The following is a 24,052-nucleotide window of genomic DNA, read 5'->3' as shown; positions in this document are numbered from 1 at the left end:
TTCTACAGCCTTCCTCAAGAACGTGGTGATTACTGAAATCTGTAAAGCTGCTACTTGGGCATCTGTACATATGTACATTGAACACTATGCTATAATTCCCAACTCTGCCTCTGATACTCTGTTCAGCTCTGCTGTACTTTCCTCCGTACTGGACTTGACTCGGAAGCCCCCTTCGTGTTAGAGGATACTGCTCTGTAGTCACTTAGAATAGAGCATCTGTAGGGATGCTACTCGAAGAAGAAGAAGAAATGGTTACTTGCCCTGTGCAGGTTTCAGAGTAACAGCCGTGTTAGTCTGTATTCGCAAAAAGAAAAGGAGTACTTGTGGCACCTTAGAGACTAACCAATTTATTTGAGCATGAGCTTTCGTGAGCTACAGCTCACTTCATCAGATGCATACCGTGGAAACTGCAGCAGACTTTATATATACACAGAGAATATGAAACAATACCTCCTCCCACCCCACTGTCCTGCTGGTAATAGCTTATCTAAAGTGATCATCAGGTGGGCCATTTCCAGCACTGGATAGTAGCATTTGTGCTGGAAATGGCCCACCTGATGATCACTTTAGATAAGCTATTACCAGCAGGACAGTGGGGTGGGAGGAGGTATTGTTTCATATTCTCTGTGTATATATAAAGTCTGCTGCAGTTTCCACGGTATGCATCTGATGAAGTGAGCTGTAGCTCACGAAAGCTCATGCTCAAATAAATTGGTTAGTCTCTAAGGTGCCACAAGTACTCCTTTTCTTTTTGCCCTGTGCAGTAACTGTGATGTGTGTTCTTCTTTGAGATGTGTGTTCCTACTGGTACTACACTACTTGCCCCTCTCTTTTGGAGCTCTCTGCCATGGAGCTTCACAGTAGAGAAGGAATGAGGATGGTTCGCCCACGCAGTGCTATATAACAATGGCACGGGGCATAAGACTGACTGACATGCATGCATGGGCCTAATGGACACTGCTATGAGAAATCTTCAACCAAAGACACAAGGGGGCATTAGTGCACTTGGAGTGGAGCACTGTAGGGACACATGTCTGAAAGAACCACAGTAACTGCATGGGGTGAGTAACCATTTCTTCAGATACCAGGGTGATAGGAACAGTATAAAGCCTCGATAATGTGTACCTTGGATACTAAATGAAATAATGACGATTGAGTTGCAAAAGTGAATTATTTCACTCAGAGGCCTGGGTTTAATTTCTACCACAGATTACAAGTGAAAATTAGTTTGTTCTCAAGTTCATTTCCATTTGCACACATCACTAAATCATCACACAGTTCAATATGTTTGGCAGTTGCTGTTCTAAAGAGGACAATAATAACAACAGTGGTGTTTCAGGAAGGAGTGAAGTACTCTAGAAGAGCTGTGTGTAAAAACCTGCACAGTGCTTGATTACAGTAGGCCCTGGACAACCCAGATGTATTAATTCCTCATGTGAATGAACAGTAAATCCATAGGCAAATTCTTGCCAAAGTGAAGTGGGAAGAGGAATACAAAATCTTTATTTCAAAATGTGCAAAATGGTTTGTATCACAGTATTTACTTCTCAGTGCATTGCTAATTTTTCCATTTTTAAATAATTATTCCAGGTCATGGGAGACAGCTTGCTATTATCCTCAGTCTTCCAGTTTTCTCGGAAGATAAGGCAGTCGATAGACAAAACAGCTGGCAAAATCAGGTAGGACATTTTTTTTTCTTTTCTTCACTCAGAAGTTTCTTTCTTAGATTCACGTTCCAGGTAGTAGCAGTGAAATGCAGAATGCATGGTAGATCAAGTATATTGGCACACTTATCTGCTTAAAAGGATATTATTACTTCAACTTCTCAGTGATCAAGGAAGATTTTGACTTGTGAAGTGAATTAATTCCCTGTTGCAAAAGGAATGACTGCGTATAGAAATTATTCATATGATTTGAACAAGGATGGAGAAAACTGTGGCAAACCCTAAAGGGAAGTAGCAAAATCTCTCATAACTTCAACAAAGGAACTGTTCTTCTGTTCTTACTTACAATATTCCCAACTGCTGGGCAAAACATGTCTAATCTCCACCCAAACACATTTAAATTCCAATTCATTGTGAAGCTTTCCTGTAATATCTTTTGTGCAAGAAGTCCAGCCTCAGATATTTTTTTCTTTTTACTGACAGAAAACTTTATTAACAGTCAGTTAAGGTTGCTTAGCAGTGCATTCCTTGTTCCTTTCCGGAATTTAGAAGTTAAACTTCTGAAAATCATGAAATTCAAATTTAAGGCAGTGCCACCCACGCAACTTTAACTTTGCCCCCATGGAGATGGCAATAGGCACTGGAAATATAACAGTACCCTTACCCATGTATACCAAAATCTGCCATTTTCTATCTGCGCAGCACAATTGATACCAGCAGGTTACCAGACCTCATGTTGCCATCTCTGAAGCATTGTAGCTGTAGCTACAAGGATCAAAGATTCCTATTTTATGGTTTGTGGATTATGCAGGAGGTTGGACTGGAATATCACAATGATCCCTTTTTCCCATAAAATTTTAGAATCTATTCAAGAGTTTTCAAGATCTCTCTGCAGTTTCCATCAACACTGTTCTTCAACCTCCTACATGAGCTCCATCTCTTAGGGAGGGTTATGTTACTGTGATTTCCTTGAGAAGATTCCTTAGGGTCATAATCAAAGGATGAAATCGTAAAGTTTTTCTTGTACTTACTACAGCTGTTTTAAAGTAGGTTAAAAACTGTCGGAAAGTCTCTAACAGTGGACTTTTCATATTGTTAGTCTTTCAGATGTGTGTGTTCAGCAGTATCATGGCCACAAGCAGCATGCTAAGAAAGGCTTATTGAATTGATTGTCTGCAATCATAGTCTGGTGTTCTCCTCCTCCAGTTTCATCCTAGACGATCTCCAGTCCAACTTCTGCCCTCTACGCTCCACTGAAATGGCTTAGATCCAGTACTTCATCTTCATGCTCCTCAACCTGCCAGCCATCTTTGACACAGTTGACTGTACTTTTCTTAATATTTTGTTCTCTCTTGGCTTCCAGGACTCAGTCCTCTTCTGGGTCCTCTCCGACATATCTAATAGTTTCTTCAGTGTGTTGTTAGGAGGATCCTCCTGAATCCCCCTTTCCAACTTTTGGGGATGGGCCTTGGTCTCCTTCTCTTCTCTCTGCATAATCTTATGCACAGACATGGCTTCAGCTATCATGTTTAGGCCAAGGACTCAAGTCTGCCTCTCTACTTTGATAAGTCTCCTTCTGTCCAAACTAATATCTTGACCTGTCTCTCTGACAACTCCTCATGGATGTCCAGCCATCAGCTTAAGCTCCACCTGGCCAAACATAACTGCTAATGTTTTTCCCCCGAGCCCCCTGTGATAGGTTTGGTCACAGAGACCCCCTTGGAACTGTCACCTGAGGTGCTGAAGTTACCTCTGAGCCCGGTTTCCCTGCCAGCTTGGGACTCCAGAACCCTGCCTTGTTGACCCAGACATGCTATCCTGCTGCAACACAGACCCAGGTCTGGTCCAAAGCTGCAGACTTTAACCAAAAACTGATCAGCAGGTCACCTATCTCCAGCACCCAGACATCCAGTTCCCAATGGGATCCAAACCCCAAATAAATCTGTTTTACTCTGTATAAAGCTTATACAGGGTAAACTCATAAATTGTCTGCCCGCTATAACACTGATAGAGAGAGATGCACAGCTATTTGCTCCCCCAGGTATTAATCACTTACTATGGGTTAATTAATAAACAAAAGTGATTTTATTAAGTATAAAAAGTAGGATTTCAGTGGTTTCAAGTAATAACAGACAGAACAAAGTAAGTCACCAAGCAAAATAAAGCAAAAACATGCAAGTCTAAGCCTAATACATTAAGAAACTGATTACCCTCAGAGATGTTCCAGTAAGCTTCTTTCACAGACTAGACTCCTTCCTAGTCTGGGCCCAATCCTTTCCCCTGGTACAGTCCTTGTTAGTTCCAGCAGACCTCTTAGGTGGAAAGCAGGGATGTTCTCATGACTGCAGCCCCCTTTGTTCTGTTCCACCCCCTTTTATAGCTTTGGCACAAGGCAGGAATCTTTTGACTCTCTGGGTTCCCACCCCTCCTTCGAAATGGAAAAGTACCAGATTTAAGATGGATTCTAGTATCATGTGACCTGGTCACATGTCCTGTGAGACCTCATTCTTCATTACTCACGGGCTGGCCCTCACCTACACAGGAAGGCTTGCGGGTAAATAAACCAATTGTCCTAGTCAATGGGAGCCATCAAGATTCTAAACAACCATTAATGGCCCACACTTTGCATAATTACAGTAGGACCTCAGAGTTGTACTACATATTTCTAGCTTCAGATACAAGAATGATACATGCATATAAATAGGATGAACCCACTCAATAGATTATAAGATTTGTAATGATACCTTACAAGAGACCTTTTACATAAATCATATTCCAGTTACATTATATTCACATTCCAAGCATATTTTCATAAAGCATATGGAGTTCAACGTCACACCCTCTCCTCCTCCTCTTTTCTCAATCATTATGGACAACACCACCATTCTCCCTGTCACTCAGGTCCATAATCTGGGTGTCATCTTTGACTCTTCCCTGTCTTGAATCTCACATCCATCACATGTGTTTAAATCTTGCTGACTTTTTATGTACAATATCTCTAAAACACAGACTTTCCATTCACACAACTAAAACTCTTGTCCAGACTCCTCCTCACCTTGTGTCTCAACTACTACAACCTCCTTTCTGGCTTTGACAAATGCAATGTTGCCCCCCTTAAATGCTGCTGCAGAGATCATTTTCCTAGCCCATTACTTTGACCACATCACCCCTCTCTTTGCAGCTCTCCACTGGTTTATCCTTCTCTGTCACATAAAACATCAGTCACTTGTCTTCACTTTTAAGGCCCTTCTTGGTCTACTGCCACCCAACCTCTCATTTCTCCATCACTATCAAAATGTCCATTCCCGCTTCTAATCGGCCAATAATGCCAGCCTCCATCACCCACTTGTCACATGTTCGACAAGCACCTTCTTGTTTTCTCCCATGCCATCCCTCACACTTTGGAGGTACTCCCCATAAACATCCACAAAACCACCTCAATGTCCTCCTTCAAATTCCTGCTTAAATCTCTCCTTTGCCTTCATACCTACAAAAAACTTGACCGTGGGTAAGCTGCTGGTGTGCTAAGACTGCTGCCTATCATGCTGAGCAATATTATTGTTTCCTTATACTTCCCCATGTCTCTGTCTGTGTATACCTGTTGTCTCTTGTCTTATACTTAGATTGTAAACTGTTTGGGTCTGTTCTGGTCTTTTTGTTCTGTGTTTGCACAGTGCCTAGCACAATGTGGGCCTCATCCATGACTGGGGCTCTTAGGTGCTATCACAATACAAATAATAATTTTTATTTACACTCTTTTTGGTGGTAGTTACAAATGCCTTTCATTTGATACTCTTATCTGGGTAAAAGGTGTGTCTCACCCTATATGCTTTCATTCTCTTAAGTGTTTTCTACACAATAAGGTACTTGTATGTTGATAGCTTTCTTTATAAAATATTGCAGCAGTTAACAGAAAGTACAAATGTCAAAAATGAGAAATAATCTTCACTCTTGCAAGATGCATTTCACCCTTTTGGCTGCTGCATGGATGTACAACACTATAGTAATCCACTTTGGCTGGCATGGGGGAGTGGAAACACTAAATGTAGATTTCAGAGTTCCATAACTTAATGTCCAATTTCAATTGTACTAGCATTTAAAACTAGCAGCATTTAAAAAGTACAGTAAAAAATAATTTGAGTGAATTTTGTGTAAAATTTTCTGACTGGTCATATAGAAATTTAAAAATACATGGAAGAAGCAATACAGAATTTGACTGGTATGCCTCGGATAATGTAACTTTAGATGTATGACTGAAATTAATTGCCAAAACACAGATTGCATCCAGCACAGCATTATGCAGCTAGCAACAGCAGTGAAGGTGTTAATATAGTTGAGGATGATATTGTGGTAGTGATAGTGAATAGGCTTGCTTAAAGACAAAGACGGAGAAACATAACATTCTTTTTGAAAGTGTAAAAGCACTGTTGAATTCGATTACACCAATATATATATTTTGTTACCCTTATATTCCCTAGCAGAAGTGGTGTGACTCAGTGGAGAATCAAGTAAAATCTTTTTAAAGATCTATCCACCGAACCTGACTGCTGCGTTAAAAATAACAGAATACGGTGATAGCTATAAAGAACGTTTTTAGCAGGGTACTACTCTCATGAACAGGTAGTTTTGTTCCTGGACTGGCTTTCATCCATTTCTCTGGTTTCCCCCACATTCACCACAACGAATGATCATATTGGTGGGTTGTGGGATTATAACATCAGAGATAAACCAATCATTCTCTTCTTCCTCCTTTTTTCCTCTTCCACTCTCAAGATGATTTGCATACTACAATTTATTAAAATGTTGTTAAAGTTCTTAAATCTTTGTGTAAAATTTTTCATGATATGCAGATTTACAGAAAAGTGCAATTTATTTGACTCTCCACTAATCCACTTCAGATTATCCGAATTGAACATTACTATGGAGAATTAGCAAGAATGAGACTTTTTATAATGAAGAGTGCAAATGGTCAGAACTCATAAACTGCATAAGATTAATCTGCCTCTCAGAGAAAGATGTAATTTAGTTTAATAACAGACTGTAAAAGGCTAACATCTGGACACATGCAAAATGTAATATATTGGAACTTGTTCATGTGTTGAAATATTTTTTAGAAGGAATTCAAAATATTGAAATTATAAACAAAATATTCTTATAATTCAGGATTATATTTCAGCGTAGTCTCCCCAGGAAATCACAGTTATGTTTATGCAGAATTTTTTATTTTTTCATATAATTAAAAGTAATCTGTTTCATTAGAGTAGGAATCTTGTTGACTGGCTGAATTGTTCTTGAATGTTTCCCAGCATTCACCTGTCAAAGGAGTGCCTCAGAAATAATAAATTATTCAAATATTTTTTCACTTTTTATTCCTTTGTAATCCTTCATCTCAGAGGGCAACCTGATACCTTTTGATATGAAAAAATGTTGCCAACCCAGTTGCAATTCATCATAAACTTTATTTAGAGTTCAGCATAATGTCTTTTTGTATATTCAGCAGTTCCTTTAACGCCTTCTGAAGGAAGCAGGTTATTAAGTAGAGTCGTATTTGAGTTTTATAGGTGTGAAAATTTAGAAAGTAAGTTAGGTATTATATAATCAGTATGCAGCATGAACCAAACTTGTGCATACTCTACATGTTCTGTACATTTACAACAGGATGATGCATTTGCATAATACTGTAAAATACAGTGTAAAAGTTTTCAGTAGTATTTCCTACAGTACCTCTCCAGTGAGGCAATCAAAGATTTTTCATTTTACTAGTAGAAAACTTGAGTAAGTGTATGCCAGTTGTGCACACCTGCTAAATTGAGTAGATTAAATCTTGATTTATATAAAATGATTCATGCTAATATCAGCAGAGAATTTGGCCCATAGTAACATAGTGAGAATCAGCATAGACTGACAACTATCAATCTTGCACTATAACAGAGTCCTTCAACTTGAAAATCAAGAGGAATTTTTCAAAGGCACCAGTTAGAGGTGGGCACCTAGCTGACCTTAGTGTCTGAAAAATCTTCCCCCAAATTTTGTTGTCCACCAGTGTGAGATTCTGTTACAAGACAAACGCAGTGCAGGGCAACTGGAGTTGTGCTAACGAATTGTGTCCTTATAAACTTACATCTCTCTAAAACAGGTAAAATCTGTCATATCCGAGAAACACATTTTGGAGTGAGAGCACTATTCTTTGCTGTAACATTTATTTGCAATACCATTTGCAGTTTAACCCAAAAGACCAGCTGAGTTAGGTTCTGAATTTAAGTACATATATTTCAGCAGTTCCACACAAGAGTGTTTGCTTGAGATTAAAAATAAACTGAGATGCATCTGTGTTTAGGAAATAAATGAATTTGAGGGGAAAAAGAAATCATTTTGTTTTGCTGGCTTCTCCCCTATTTGTCTATAGACAATGATGGATAAGAATCTCAATGGTTGCACTATAAACTACCCCAAAATTCCACAGTTCTCTTGCCCAGCATAGTATCACCACCTTTTTGGAAGTTACTTATAGTGGTGGCTCCTCAGAGCAATTTATACAAATTATACAATTTATCTTTCTTGCTATTTAAAAACACTTCTTACCTATGTTATCAGAAGAGGTTAAAGCAGGAGCATGAGGCAGCTAGGAAGGGAAGAGGAAAGTTATAACGTTTGTTTTGGGGGTCAGGAGGCATATGGAGTGAAAGGGTACTTCTGCACTTCGAGCTGGGGGTATAATTCCCAGCTCAAGAAGACGCACCCATGCTAGCTTTGATCAAGCTAGTGCACTAAAAGTAGAGGTTAGCTGCTGTGACACAAGCAGCACCGCACCAAGTATATACCCATTTAAGACCATAAGTACATACTTGAAGCAGCCAGCCCCTCATGTGGCTACACTCTATTTTTAGCATGCTAACTCCATGAGGGCTAGCACAGCTATGTCTCCTTGAGCTGGGGATCACGTCCGCAGACGTATGCTAAGTGTGATCTTGGGAGGACAAAGCCAGCATGCAGATCTGTGTTGGTGCTAACTTCTAGGCTTTTCAAGTCTCCTATATTTGGAGCAGAGTGTTTAGTGTGACGGAAATAAAATGGAGAGCTGCACTGTCAGTTAAAAGGAAAGGAGTACTTGTGGCACCTTAGAGACTAACCAATTTATTTGAGCATGAGCTGTAGCTCACGAAAGCTCATGCCTCTGAAAACTGTCAGTTAAGTGTATTGGAGAGAAGGTAAGGCAAGTGGGACTTAATACCACAAGGAAAGGGATAGGAGGGAAGGCAGCAGTCTTGCAGGCACATGAGGAAAACTTCCAAAAGTATTTGGATTAAAAAGTTGCAAAAACTATCAAAAACATCAAAATTGTTACAGAAGTGTTTTCTATACCATTTTCACTTTTTAAAAATTCACAATTTTTTTAAAATAAAATCGGTTCCATTTTGATCCCTACACAATGGAACAACTTTAAAATGTATTGGAAGTTTTTTCCTGACCAGCTTTAGGTAATTGAGATCCATCAGTTACCAGTACTGGGACATGAAGTTAAACACTGGTGGCCACAGGTATGTGGCCTTGATTAAATTCTAGCTGGTTCAGTGTGGTTGTGATTGGACTTGAGAGGCAACAGAAAGGAAATTTGCCCCTTTAAATCCTAGAAACCTGCTGCTAGAGCCTATGTGTAGATAGGTAGAAGTATCCATACTTCAGTCTGTATCTAGACATAACAGGAGGTGAGAGGAGATATGCAGAAATCAGGGGAAAGGCAGCACTGAAAAGGAAAATACTGATAGATTATTGAGCAGAAAAGAAAGAAAATACAAGAGGCTAAAAAAAATAAGCATGGGGAAAGGGAGAAATTAAAAGATAAGGAGAGCCAATGATAGAGAAAAATAGAAAAGATGGAGAAACAAACAGCATTAACTCTGGAGTGAGTCAGACTGAAGCCAGCAGAAGAATCTGATCACCTGACCTAGAGGTAGGAAAAAATTGAAATAATAAAATTGATAATAAGAGGGTAAATGAGGAAAAAGGGGAAAAGATAAGTGTCATATCTGAGTGAGTGTCCTAATACCTTCCACAATTTCTTGGAAAAGCATTGAGTGCCTCCTGGTGAATTTTGGAAAATAGAATATTTAGAAACAATTCTGCTTATATATCTTAGATTTTCTGAACTTTTCTTCTACTAAGGATATTTACATTCAACAGGAATATGTTCTTCTGGTCTAGCTGCATATTCCCTACATGAAGTACTAATCCCCTGTTTGTTTGTCGCATCACAATCGTTTCCACAGAAACTAACAAGTGTGATGCCAAAAACAGAGCATTATGACTTCAGATAAGGAGTAAGGAACAGTAAATAATTCTTAAGCACTAAAGAAACCGTGTTCATACTGATATCCAGAATGATAGACAAGCCAGTAGAAGATGCAGAAAGTATAGCCGGAGCTGATTCTCTATACAGTGTTTCCCAAACGTCTCCAGGAGTTATTTGCGCCAGTACTACAGGACCTAACTAGCTTTACTCTTTCTGTAGCTCATCAATCTGCAGGTAAGTCCTAATGGTTCAAAATTAGTCTGACTTTCAGGTCTGCAGGCTTGAAGTTTGATAACTTTGAAGGTGAGTTTTACATCTTCACTCCCTGCCAGAAAACCTTGAATATCTTCCTGCCACCTCTCTGAGTATATCTGTAACCAAATGGTTTTGTCCCAGTAGAACTACTGAGTCCTAAAGAGGTGGGCTCCTTCACAAGGCTGTCATCTTTCTCCATACCCTTGATAATTTTCTGGTTTATTCTGTCTTCTTGGAAAAGAGGTTTTATTAATGCCTATCCTTGCTCTGGCTTTGTCTATTAAGGCACTAATTCTCTTCTTCCTTTGGTCCTTTGCCTTGTTCCCGCTGCACTGAGTGTATGTCTACTCTACAATGGGGAGGTGTGATTGCAGCATGTCTAGGCATACCCAAGTAGCTTTGGTCAAAGCTAGTTTGGGTAAAAATACCAGTGAAGCCACGACTGTGTGAGTCGCTGCATGGGCTAGCTCTGCTCGCCCAGGATCCTGGTAACATACCTGAGTAGAATCATAGGCCGGGAAGGGACCTCGAGCGGTCATCTAGTCCAGTCCTCTGCACTCATGGCAGGACTAAATATTAGCCAGAGCCCCTGCTGCCACCATTTCACAGCTATTGTTATGCAAGCTAGCTTTGATCTAGCACAATCAAAGCTAGCTCAGATATGTCTACACATGGTACAATCCACACTTCCTGATTGCAGTGTAGACATACCCTGAGCCAGCACTTCTTAGTGAATTGAAACATTTGACAAGAAAAACTCATGATGTTTATGGTTTGATATTGAGACAACAGTGACTGTGAAGATCAATAGCAAAGTCAGGAGGAGAAATTAGGACAAATTTGAGCTGCCTGCAAAATTTAAAGTATAATAAAGGGGCACAGGTTTTGAAAAAATAGACCCTTCTACCATGATGGTAATTTTTAGGCTGAGGTCTCTGAAAGAGCTTAAGGGAGCTGGTGCCAAACACCAACTGCAATTCATTGGAATTTGGACACATAACCCTCTTAGGTGCTTTGAAAAATCCCAGCCTTTAAGAGATGTAAAATGCTACACATCACACCAATTTCACGTATAAAAAATAATGATTTCTGGAGAGAGCCCTCACTAACTTGGTGATTGTTTCAAGTGTGTGGCCTTTTGATGGTGCTTTAAATTAATTAATTTCCCTGCCTGGACACTTATGGATGGCACTGTCTCCTGAATGGGAAAAACATAGATAAATTCCTTCTTGTTCTGAAATACCAGTAACAAATGCAATGATTGCAGTTGCATTTTCGTGTGTTTAATAACTAATTGTATTATTCAGGGGAAGGCAAATTTGAGGATATACTCTCACATGGAGTGATAGTTAGTGGCTTTTATTCACTACTTGAAAATAAAGTTGCAGTAACCCAAACATTAAATACCCATAGATCCCCTTTTCTTTGTGATGTGACACTTTGACAACCTGAAATGACATTTATGTGATGTAGCAAGAGAATATAAAAACTGTTCAATACTGCAGGGAAATAATAAAACAAGAAATTGTCTTTGAAGCACCTACTATAAGGGTGCTCTAAAATAAACAATAAAAGGAAATTTGTTTTTACTGTACTAAAACTCTCATGTTACTAAGTTATATACATACAGCTGAGGTTTCTAAGATTCTCGGTCACTAGAAAAAAGATTTTCTGTCCACCCTCAGAAACCATGTGCTGTAATATGTTTGATTAACAGAAAAACTATCAGCATTACTAAATGAGTTTATAAAGTCTGCACAACACAACTGTCTTCATATTTTTCTTTATTTTGCTACCATACTCATACTGTATTTTCCATTAATTTATTTAAAAGAATGAAAATGAGTCATGTTTGATCTATTAACATTATTTTTTCACTTCTATTTGCAAGTCTTGTAAAATACAAGATCAATAAAAGATTTTTTTTGCCTGTTATAAAAACATCAGATTGAAAAAACACAGTTCTGTGTGGTAGGAAAAGTAGGAGTGATATTTAGATATATGTTTTCAAAACAGTGCAAGTATTTAGATGTGACTGCAATTTTTATTGTCAATAGTAGTTATACAAGGAGTTAGCTACAAATTGCATTGAAAATATAACCCTTAATGCTAGGACTGTGGCAATTGTCTTCATTTCAAATTCCAGTTTGTCAGGGTTTTCAAAGCCCTTTTTATTTTATTTTTTTTTTATTTTATTTTTTTTTACATCCTAGGTCTGTAGATCTTTGAAACACAGTGTATTTGATAATGTATCTCTTTTTAAAATAAAATTTTTGCATTTCTTGTTTATAGAATATTGTTTAAGGACAAAGACCGGAATTGGGAAGAAATTGAAAACAAGTTACGAACTGAAAGCGAAGTTCCTATTGTAAAAACTTCAAGCATGGTATGAAGAAGTATCTTCTTGGGATGGAATGAGACCCATTTTTACCTGGTTTCTGATCCATAAATGATTGGGCATGTTTTAAAGGGGAAGAAGCAAGGCAATAATCTCGAGAAAAAGTGTGAGGATTTAGGAGACTTTCTGCCTCAGCAGCTCTTAAATTAGTTAAAATTTTCATACTTCAGGGATATTGAACAAAATTAAGAGAAAAACATTCTGTTCTCTAGAATTCAGCATCTTAAGAATGTTCATTTAAAATACTACAAAGCGTAGCTCAACCATTGTGTTTATATGCATTTTGTTAGGCATATTACATTAGGACCATAAACCAAAGGCTAGCGTATTCAGAACATGTCACTCTGAGTGAGAAATGGCCTGAAATAACCTGAGAGATTTTTTTCTGAAGAATGGCTTAATAAATCAAGGTGTCAAAACAAACACCGACTCCTTAAAATACATTTAATTTGAGCAAAGAATAATTTAGTAACCCTCAGCATTTAAAATCTGGATTATGTTTATGGAGGAATTCTCACTGGAATTATTTCACATGCTTGAGGAAGACAGATTTAATTACTGACCCTTACTATTTAGAAAAATAGTTGTGCTTTGATGTAAGTGAATGAAAATACTTAGGAAATATCATCAGAAGAGCCCTCTTCAAAATTAAGCACATTTGTTTTCTGCTTTTCAATTGACATTATGAAATGTGTAAGTAAGAATTTGTTATTCCTTCTTATTTAAGGCCAGATTGTGGCCCATCTTGAGCGCAAGGGCAAGGGAGTGGAGCATGTGAGTTACCCCCTTACTCCATTGCACTTTACCACTGCTTCCTGCAAGAAGAGGGAAACACGCTCTGCAGAGCTACTACATCACCTCCTGATGCCCAAAGGACTGGGAAGTGTAGTCACACCAGTGCATTTGGAGTGTCCACACCCATCAAGTCTACTCCCTTCCTGGAGCAGTGGGGAGATCAGGAAGGAGACTGAATTTACTAGTCACATTCTCACAGCACAACAATGCACTGTTCCTTGCAATGGGCTAAATCACAAGCTGATTAACCCTTAGTTTTCAATCTTATTAACTCAATAGATATTAGAACACTGATGTCATGTTCAAATGTGGAATCTGCTGAAAGATATTGCCTCAATCCATCAAACCCAAGATAATTGGCTCAAGTCTTTCTTGGCCACCTTGATTAATCCAATTCATGGATTCTTGAAAACAGAAGTCTTTCAAAAGGATTCTGGAAGTCAGTTGCTATTTTGCAAAATTCTTAGCTTTAAAAGAAGAATGTTTCTTCATTGCTCTTTCCAAAACATTATGAATATTAGAACTTTGCTGCTTCACGGTACATCTACAGTACGAAATTATTTTGAAATTATTCTGTTCGAATTTTTGGAAGGGACTGTGTACATTCGGTCTTGTGTGTCCCCACTAAAGCGCGTGAATTTGGTGAAGTGTGTCCACAGTACCAAGGCTAACGTTCCTCTTCTCTTTGTGTTCATTTAACACTTTACGGGACTCCGCAATTGTTTGCCTCCACGCATTCAGCTGGTCCCTGTCAGTGCGGGAGGACTGCATGAGCTCAGCAAACATGTCATCCCGAGTTCGGTTTTTCCGCCTTCTAATCTGGACCAGCCTCTGGGATAGAGTAGATAGGGGCCGCGTTGAAACATTTGCACCTGTGGGAGGGAAAAAAAGGGAGGGTAGTATTTTAAAAGATACATTTTAGAGAACAAAGGGGACACTTTCTCAGTGAAACAGGTAATTCATAGTACACAGCACATGTTCTTTCTGTACAAGGTCGCATTTTGCCTCTTTTACTGAAGTGCCTGCTACTCTGGTGTGAGTAAGCCATCACACGAGGCTGGGCAACAGAATTCAGCTTGCAGGCAGCCATGGTAAGCCCTAGTGGCACGCAGGGTTCTGCTTCTTCCGCATTCATTTCAATGCTTTGAAACTGCCAGGCCCCCTTTCCCATAGCAAACAATGCCTGGTGGGTTTGCCATATAAAAGGAGGGCCTGCAGGCTCTCTGGGATGATCGCTTCACACAATACCCCCACCCCACACACACACACACCCCGTGTGGCTCCAATGAGGCTCTGAGCAGGGATGAGTCCTTTAAACTAAACGCGAACAGGCCAGCACGACTGGGTTTCCTCCCACCCCCCACCGTTTGGCTCCCATCAGGCTCTCACTCACCAGAAGTGCCTTCTCCAGGGTCATGGTCCGGGAGCCCACATTGGGAGTGGGCGGAGGCTATTGAGTCCAGCGTTAAGAATAGTTCCTGGCTGGGGGGAAAACGGATACCACACTTGCCACCTGTGCACTTTCATCTTCCAATAACTCATCCTCCTTGCTCCGTGCAACTTCCCCCTTGCAGGTGTCCACGGACAGTGGTGGGGTAGTGGTGGCGTCACCCCCCATAATTGCATGCAGCTCACAGTAGAAGTGACATGCATGGGGCTGTGACCCAGAGCACCCATTCGCCTCCCTGGCTTTTTGGTACGTTTGCCTGAGCTCCTTGATTTTTGTACGACACTGCTCTGTGTCCCTGGAGTAGCCTCTTTCCGTTATGGCCCTGCAGACTTGAGCGTACGTATTTGTGTTTCTTTTTTTGGAACGTAGTTCTGCCATAACAGATTCGTCTCCCCAACGTGTGAAGAGATCCAGTACCTCCCGTTCAGACCATGCGGGAGCTCATCTGCGAATCCAGGACTGCGTGGTCTCTTGTGATGGTGGACTCTGCATGGTCGCCTGTGATGGTGGACTATCCTGATGGTGACCAAACAGGAAATGAAATTCAAAAGTTCCCGGGGCTTTTACTGCCTACCTGGCTACTGCATCAGAGTTGAGAGTGTTGTCCAGAGCGGTCACAAGGGAGCATTCTGGGATAGCTCCCGGAGGCCAATAATGTCGAATTGCGTCCACAGTACCTGTAACCCGGAACTGCGATCTTGATTTTAGCGCTACTCCACTTGCCGAGGTGGAGTACAGAAATCAGATTAAAGATCCCTTTAAATCGAAAAAACTGGTTTGGTCATGTGGATGGAATCAGCTTTATTTTGAATTAACTCAGCTAATTCCGAAATAGCCGCATACTGTAAATCAGGCCTCAGTTTACAGTTCTAACATGCCCAATTGGTATTCTAGAGGTAGGATTATAGATGCACCCAAACTGACCTTATTGCAGGTATTCCACAACAACACGGTACAATATTAAAATGAAATGACTTCATAGCTACAGTTTTGTGTTAACGTATCAGTAATGTAAGTACTGGTACATTAGTGACTGCAGCCCTTCTGGCTGTGGGGTAACTATCTGGTCATAATCATGGTTACCTAATTTTCTTTTGTGGTGCCTAGACTGTACAGCTCAGACTTTCCAGGCATGGCCACCATGTTAGCTGGGTGCTCAACTCTAGTAAATTATATTAGAGCCACCATCAAGCTAACCTCTGCCATTCAAAATACCTCTTGTCTTGGGGTATAAGCTATCCTGATTCCCCCTAAATCAGGTTGAAACGTGAAGCATCTTCCCCACAACCCCTAAAAATGAATTTATATTGTAACTTTCCTGCAAGGCCTTGCCGGTTAGCTGCCTCAATGTTCTGGCAAAATGGTTCTTTCCAACCCTGGTACCATGAGGGGATTCAGTCTGGCTCATGGATAATAGGTTTTGCGGGTCCATGAGCAAGGAATGGAATGAGCCTTGATACCCATGTGCCCCATTTAAGGGACTAATGTGGGCAACTGGCCAGTCAAAGGAATTCTTTGTTTCTGATAGGACAACCAGTTGTGCATCCCACAGCAGTGCAGCCTCACCTAACTGGCCATCTGGCCAGGGACCCTGGTTATTTCTTCCCCTTCCCACCCCACCCCATCCATCATCTCCAACAAGAGCCACTGCTACCACAGGGAGATACAACCCAAATAACTTATGAGAAGATTTCTTTTAAGTTTACTATTGAACTATTAAATCTGCTTTTTCTTAGTGAAAAGTAGCACTAGAAGTTTGAATATATGTTTCTTCCCCAGGAGATTTCATCAATCTTGCAGGAGCTGAAAAGAGTTGAAAAACAGTTGCAAGGTATTTCATGTTTTATACAGTTTTGCTGCATTATGTCTAAATGTATTGCAGAAACCCCTAATAAATACTGACCTGAAGTACAGGGTTAGATATTTTCCATTAAAACCATGTAAATCTTATTCACTTCTTACTAAATATGAATGCTGGGAGAATATATTGTGAACTGAGCTAAATTACATGACTCAGGAAGAGCGAAATTTTCTCCACTGGCCAGTTTCTTACTGTTCATAGAAGAAACAATTTTTTTTGTCATTGTTTGAACCAGTGTATTATATATTAATTCTGTCTGAAGTAGTTAGAATCTCCATGTAAGCTAAAACAAGACTTCCATAATGTGTATATAGAAGGAATAAACCAAAATGTTATTTTAATAAATTATAATAATGATAAACAGTAATCAAACATTAATATAATATGAATAACATCTCGGTAAAGAGGATTTACTAAATTATTTTAAAACTATGGGGGAGGAAATTATTATGCACTTTGTATAGAAGAGAGAAGGCCAGAGTTAAAATGAAAAGGAGAGAGGCTCCCAAAAGAAACCAAAAGACTTACATCAGGAAAGCTTGACAGATTCAATATTTTTATGTATGTATTTATTTGGCAAGGGGCATTCAGCCTGGTTAACTTGGATAAATCAAGACCTCTCCAAGGCACTAATATCTTCATAGAACAATTCAGGACAAGAAAGAAAAATATAGTAGGAGTGCAGCATGTAAGGAGTGTCTAAAACAGGTTATTTGGTTATGTCCAAAAATTAAGGACTTCCAGATTAATGCTGTAAAAGTGATATTTAAAATTACATGGTCCTCTCTACTTCAGAGTACTGAATAATTTCTTGATAATTCATGGCGCTACCAAAATACTACATAAATGCTAAACTGTTGCTTTTCCCTGTGTCAAGACTATTATGAGGATGTGTGGTGGGTGGAGATATATGCTCCAGTTATAAAAGTTTGCTATGCAGACATTGCTAAGAGTGAATCACATGTATATTGCACTGATAAATAAATGCAACTTTAAACTATTAATTAGCTGAGTTTGACAACATTAAAGAGAATCTACACTACCACATATATAAAATGTGTACACACGTAAATGTGTGTGAGGTGAAGAGCAGTTTCAACGGGAGAGATGGAGTGATGGTCCATGTATATGTATATTTCTTTGTGATGTTGGGTTGTGTTGTCTTGGTTTTTTGTATGTTGTATTGTAATTTGCTATTTTGTTTGTATTCTGATTTGATTTTAAACCCTCTATTAATCTATTACATTGATTACTGTGTTTGGGTTAAGTTACTTTACCTTAAAAAACTTAGAAATATGAGGTCCTGAGAAGGGTAACAAAATGTATGAGTGGGCACACATTTAATCAAAGATTAAAACACTGATTATTTAGGCGCTCAGATAATCTAATTCGACCTTATGGAAACATAGATCAATTCTGTTTGGAAAGCAGAAAAATACACAGTGAACATACCAAATAATTAATTGTACAGTGAAGCTCTATTAGGTACTTCAGTTTTCCCCACTTCCTAATGTAGTCAGTTAAAATGGGTAAAAGAAATTACTGTTTTATGCAACATTTAATCAATTTTTGGAATTTACTACTATAGGGTATTACTGAAGGAAATATAATATCTTAGTAATATTACAAATTACAGACCCTTGTATGTGAATAAGAACTTCATCTGCCATTACAGTTTAAGGGCTATTGGCCCTCATGGTACCAGATACAAGCTGATTATCAGCTAGTCTTAGATTGTTCACCCTCTCTTTTTTCTAACTAAACCATGCATTGTATAGGTTTTGTATAGTTTCTCTGAAGTATTGAGGCTTAATATATGAAAAGGCTTCTGCCAGAGGTAACATACCAAGCTACAGTCACCATCATGTTCTTGTGTTCAGGTAATTACTTTATAAGGTCCAGCAGACAAAAGGCCAGCATCTGTCAATATTCTGGCATTATAGAAATAATGAATAGAACCAAACCTATGCATCATCATTTCCATTCAGACTCTGAAAATGAAACAGAACAGTGCTGAGTTATTGATATTAATGGGTTTTCTGCAGACTCTTAACCCAGGGGAAGGGAATCAAAGATGTGTATGAATTCAAATGCTGAAAAGCATGACAAGACTTTAAAAGTTGTTTTTCTCAAAGCACAAAACCCTAATCTTCATTTTTGTTTTTTCTTTCCCTCCCCCCACTCCTTGATGGTTTAGTGATTAATGCTATGATTGACCCTGATGGCACTTTGGATGCTCTGAGCAACTTGGGATTCACAAGCCCTGTCTTACCAGCTCAACCTAAACATAAGTCCAGCCCTGTTTCTCACAGTACCCGCGCTCCGATACAACCAAACTGTCAACCAGAAGCTAGGGCCCTTCGGCCTGCTGTCATCTCTGTTCCAACTGCATTTGACAATGTTGAATCCAAGCCTGACTTCAGTATACATTTCAACAGGTTCAACCCGGATGGGGAGGAGGAAGATCCCAGTGTGCGTGAATGACATTATTAATTGTTGTCATAATTACCTTCAATATGGAATGTCTAGAAATAAATGAAGAGTCATAATGTTGGTTTTATACAAAAAAAAAAGGTCAAATTGCAGTTGGTTTGTTAAACCAGTTTTCTTTAACTGTGATGCTTTGATTGTCATGCACGTCCTTTTCAAACCATACAGATGAGCATTGATACCAATGTAGAAAAGCAGATTGTGGCAGGTTTGCCGTTTGTGGTTGTGTGCTTTGCAAACATAATTATATCAGCAGTCTTTCCCTATATAGATTTTTCTTTTTAAGAGCCATGCTTTTAAGGTGACCTGCAAGCAGACTAACATCCAATGTTACTGAAACCCCAAGTCTCCTGTGCCAAGCTGTTCTATAAACGGACCTCTTCAATTATAGTTTGTATAGAATTATTGAACAGTTATGTTTGATGCTGAATAAGAGGATTTATATAGGATATACTGCCTTTGAGTACAATAACACATTAGTGTATAAGATAAGACAGACATTGCAAAGCATTCATTCTTGCGTACTGAAATTTTCAAACAGTTCTGTGATTTATATAACCTTGTTGCTGCGTAAATTGTCTTGGAGTTTACGAAGTTCAACTATTATGTTTGCACTAAGAATTTGCTGGGAGTGGTAGGTGAACATATCAATATCAATAGGAGTCAGTCTTCTGATGTACATAGAAAATTGATAATACTGTACTTGTTTCAACAGAGCAGTGTTTTTATTCCACTTTCCGAAAGGACAATTTGGCACTTTTTGATCTTGTTCAAAATGTCTTTTTGATCTGAATGAAAGTAGAAGGATTTAATATCTCATTTCTCTCCAAATGTTTGTCGAAACTATAAAACAAGTTTACACGTACAACTGTGTGGGACATTTAAAAGCATATTGAGGCAATGGGTTCTCATACGAAGTTGCCAATTCAGATGCAACGTAAATTTACAAAAGCGATGTGTGTTTCTTGGAATGATCATGAGGGGTAAAATTTTCTTCCGAAGACTTGGAGATAGATGTCATAACTTGGTTGATCAACAGTTTCACTCCCAAGCAAATAAATTGCTTCTGTATATTTTCCTTTAGAATTCTCATAAGTCTGTCTCTGTCTTATACATTTAAAAGGACTCTGAAAGAAGACTGCTCATGTAGATTTCTTGCTTATACCACTGAAAAGCAAGTCTATTTAAAATATCTTACATAAACCTATTTTCTATATAAGTTGTCCCAGTAACGTAACATTTGGAAATAATAAAAATAAAAGTAAATGATCTTGTATTTCCAGAACACTAATTTGGAGGAATCTTATTTCTGTTAAATGTAACTAGTAGACTGGAATTTCCCTGCGTTTGCATCAGTCTCTGTATATTAATGTTTACACATACAGTTTTGCAGCTTTTATGAAATGGTCTTTAGTAGTTCAGCAATAATCCTATATAACATATGTTTAAAATACTTTCTGTACATTTTTTAATTGTACAGGATTTCAGAAGTCGCTAAAAAGTTGGACCAGTTAATAAAAATGCAAAAACATTTTTGTAGTGATGTAAGAAAACCAGTAATTTGTGGTATAATGGATTTCATATTTGTTTAAAATTTAAAAGAAAATAGAATATCCTTCTTGTACAACTCAATATTCTACTCCATTATTTTACAGAGGCTATAGGAAATGTTTGAAATGGTGCAGAAGGGCAAAAATAAATTGAAAATAGGGTCAGGTGTTGAAAAATTAGTGCACCAAAACCACCATCACAATTCTTTCTTTTGTTTAATCCTTGGGAACAGATTTTTTTCTCAGACACATGAAAAATAGGAAATGGTTTAGGAAAAATTTAGGCTCTCCACACAAGATTTTGTTTCTGTTCATTCAGGCATTTACACCCTTTTGTTCTGTAATAAGCGTTTTGCATTTACTATGTTATTTTGTATGGACACATTCTCCTTATTTATTTTTGTTACATTTATTATGTATGTTATTTTGTTATTTGCATTTACAACTCCATTTTTAAATAAAGTGTTTCTGGAACTTTATATAATGTGTGTGTGTGTATATATGTAATTCAGTGGTTTAGAACTAGGAAGGTTCAGGTATTTCTGCTTTGTTGGAACTTAGATTAAATTACTCAGTTAGGAAATGGCATTTTCCTAAATGTAAGAAAGATAGTCTTTCTTTCCTGAAAGATGTTACAATGTATGTTGTTGTGCCCGCAAGGGTGGGGGTGGGGAGGAGATACCAGCAAAAGGAGGACACTCAGGCCTCAGAATAGTAAACTACGCTTTATTGAAGGAAGGAAGGAAGAATTTATGCTTCAATCTGCGTGGGGAGCCCCTAGGATGCGCGGAGGGGCTCCAGAGGATTCTGGCCGTTCGGAACAGCTGACCAGGCAGGACGGGGGAGTCCTCTGTGGTGCTATATTCTCCACACTTATCTCGGGGTTACATGGGGTCAACAGCTGGTTACATTCTTATATGTAATAAGCATAAATCATACATATAAGAATGTAACCAGCTGTTGCGCTGCTCAAGATTGTTGTAATCTCTGACCTATCTGGAGGCTAGACATTTTGAGGTTAATTGAAATGAAAGTGAATCTTCCCAGGAAGTGGGTGCAGGCTGGGGGTCTGGTTCCCCTTCTCTCACTTGGGGACTGAAGTAGCTAATTTTTAACGAACAGTCATGTAATGTAAGTCTGCTACACTCCAGAGCATTCACACTAGTGTTTACAAATTCACTCTATTTTAGAAGTTGTTTCTTTGGTCTCTACAGCTCTCCTATCAAGATCACTGGGGCTACTGTTAATTGGAACTGGGGCATAGTTCCATGGCAGGCAGTAATAACTTTAAAAATGCATGATTAAAATAAAAAATGTACTGCTCAGAGGACAATACCTGCCATAATCCATCAGTACTTCAAGAAACCTACATTACCAGCCACCCATTAGTGAGTGCACAGCATAACTCATGTTCACCAACCACACTCTAATGGTGAAAAGAAAAGGAGTACTTGTGGCACCTTAGAGACTAACCAATTTATTTGAGCATGAGCTTTCGTGAGCTGCAGCTCACTTCAGAGTATTGATTTATGGGGACCTCTTTCCAAGTGGTGGAATAAAAAATAATTGCACAAATCAGAATAACTTGGCTTGTGTTGTTTTCCTGGCCCTTACTGTCGTTTCTTGCAGCTGACAAATTCTTTCCTACAAAACTCTTGTCCACCAGCATCCATTTTTGTATTGGCTTTTTGTCCATGCTGGTGGCTAAGGTGGATGTTTTGTATTTGTTTCTTTAATTAGTTTCCTAATTATTAGTATAATTGCAGATTTTACATAGATTTTTTTTCTAAGAAGTTTCACATTTAAAATGAAAAAAGGTCCTCATTAACTTTCTTATTGTGAGAACAACAGAAACAGAAAACTGAGGAGCAAACAGTCTGTGCTAAATTTTCAACCAACACCAGCTTCTGATATAACTTCCCCAAGTCAAGACCACTGAAATGCTTCAACCAGGCTGTACTGCTCTGTCAGGGTTTGAGGTTTGAAGTCCATGGGACCTGTGGTCCTAAATCACTCTGGTACTTTTGAAAATCCCACCCTTAGGCTGCTAAACCGATATTTAGGAACCTAACTTTAGGCTCCTGTTTTCAAGATTTAGGCCTGTTGATATAAAAACGTACCTGATAACCTTAATACACTGAAAGTCTAAACATGTTCATTGTTAACAATGAAGCAATTTTGGTTTGAAGGGAGATCAATTTTATGCCACTGAGAAAAAAGTGTTTTAGTAAAAATACTGTTTTAGCTTCTGATTTAGCAAACACTTACGCCACATGCTTATCTTTAGGCACAAGTGATCATATTGAAGTCAATGGGACTATTCAGGTGAGTAAAGTTACATACCTGCTTAACTTCTCTGCGGGATCAGGGCCTTCATTTTCAATATTTTGTTTTTCACCTATAGCAGTTTTGTAAAATTCAAATACCAGACCCTACCAGCCATGGTGTTTATGAATAGCATTTATAATTTAGTTCATTATTGATTTCAGTCTAAATTCACAATAGCACAATTTTTTAAAATTAGTTGTCCAAAGTCTCAATGTGATTGAAATCAATTATTTAAATTTCTTGGGCTGGGCGGGGGAATACAGTGCCACACCCTCAGGGCAGTTTACAGGACTGAAACCTGTCGAGTGCACGTGAAAAAGAATGGATCTGTAGAGGTATCCATATGATTAAAAAAACAAGATAGAAGGATGTTTCTAACTAATGTTTTTCCTCCAAAGATTCAAAATGTAGACTTTAAGGCTAAACTAACGGGGGAAAAAAACGACATCAATTCAACACTGTTTCCCCTTTCTGGAGTCAAAGCAGGATAAACGAGCGGCAACATACGTCATTCTTCCTATAGTCACTCCCAGACCCACACAGAACATCTACAAAGGGCAGTCAAGAGCTGTGTTCTCCTCTCTTAGGGGAGGTTCCTGGGAGGCTCCCTGGCTGTAAGGATTCAGTGGAGCCAAAAGTTCCCAGAGCTAGGGTAAAAGCACAGGGCCTCCTCCACACAAATAGATCTCTGGAGATCCATGTAATTTGAAAGCTGCTGGAGGTGGGCGAGGAACCCGAGCCCCGATGAAAGAATTTAGAGGAATGAGGTGAACTTGTGGAGTTTTTTTAGTTCCTGGGACCTTCCTTCAGGCTTTCTACTAGGGGAGGGCACCACTGCAGCAACAAAGTGAGGTTTGAATTGGATGCGATTATTTTATGAGCATTCATATCATTTGTGGTTTTGCAGTCTAAGGTAATGATTCCAAGGAAACAATAATAAAAGTTTGCCCTTCAGTGATGTCTTCCTTCTA

At 38.8% G+C, this 24,052-nt stretch overlaps 1 protein-coding gene across 10 annotated transcripts in view; it reads left to right on the top strand.

Annotated features, from left to right (window-relative positions):
* The window catches only part of CEP170 (centrosomal protein 170), a 187,167-nt gene extending 165,930 nt beyond the window's left edge, over nucleotides 1-21,237 (top strand). For all 10 annotated transcript variants that reach the window (XM_075126944.1, XM_075126953.1, XM_075126951.1 and 7 more), the window contains 4 exons: nucleotides 1,591-1,679; nucleotides 12,502-12,595; nucleotides 16,632-16,683; nucleotides 18,911-21,237. In XM_075126944.1, the coding sequence (XP_074983045.1) occupies nucleotides 1,591-1,679; nucleotides 12,502-12,595; nucleotides 16,632-16,683; nucleotides 18,911-19,197 (522 nt within the window). In that variant the 3' untranslated portion in view covers nucleotides 19,198-21,237. The remainder of the gene's footprint in view (nucleotides 1-1,590; nucleotides 1,680-12,501; nucleotides 12,596-16,631; nucleotides 16,684-18,910) is intronic.
* The last annotated feature ends 2,815 nt before the right edge of the window (nucleotides 21,238-24,052 follow it).

This window comes from Caretta caretta, chromosome 3 (genome assembly GCF_965140235.1).
Source record: "Caretta caretta isolate rCarCar2 chromosome 3, rCarCar1.hap1, whole genome shotgun sequence".
In the NCBI taxonomy this organism is placed as follows: domain Eukaryota; kingdom Metazoa; phylum Chordata; order Testudines; family Cheloniidae; genus Caretta; species Caretta caretta.
The sequence above is the reverse complement of the archived record's forward strand: the minus strand, read 5'-3'. Positions and strand labels throughout refer to the sequence as shown.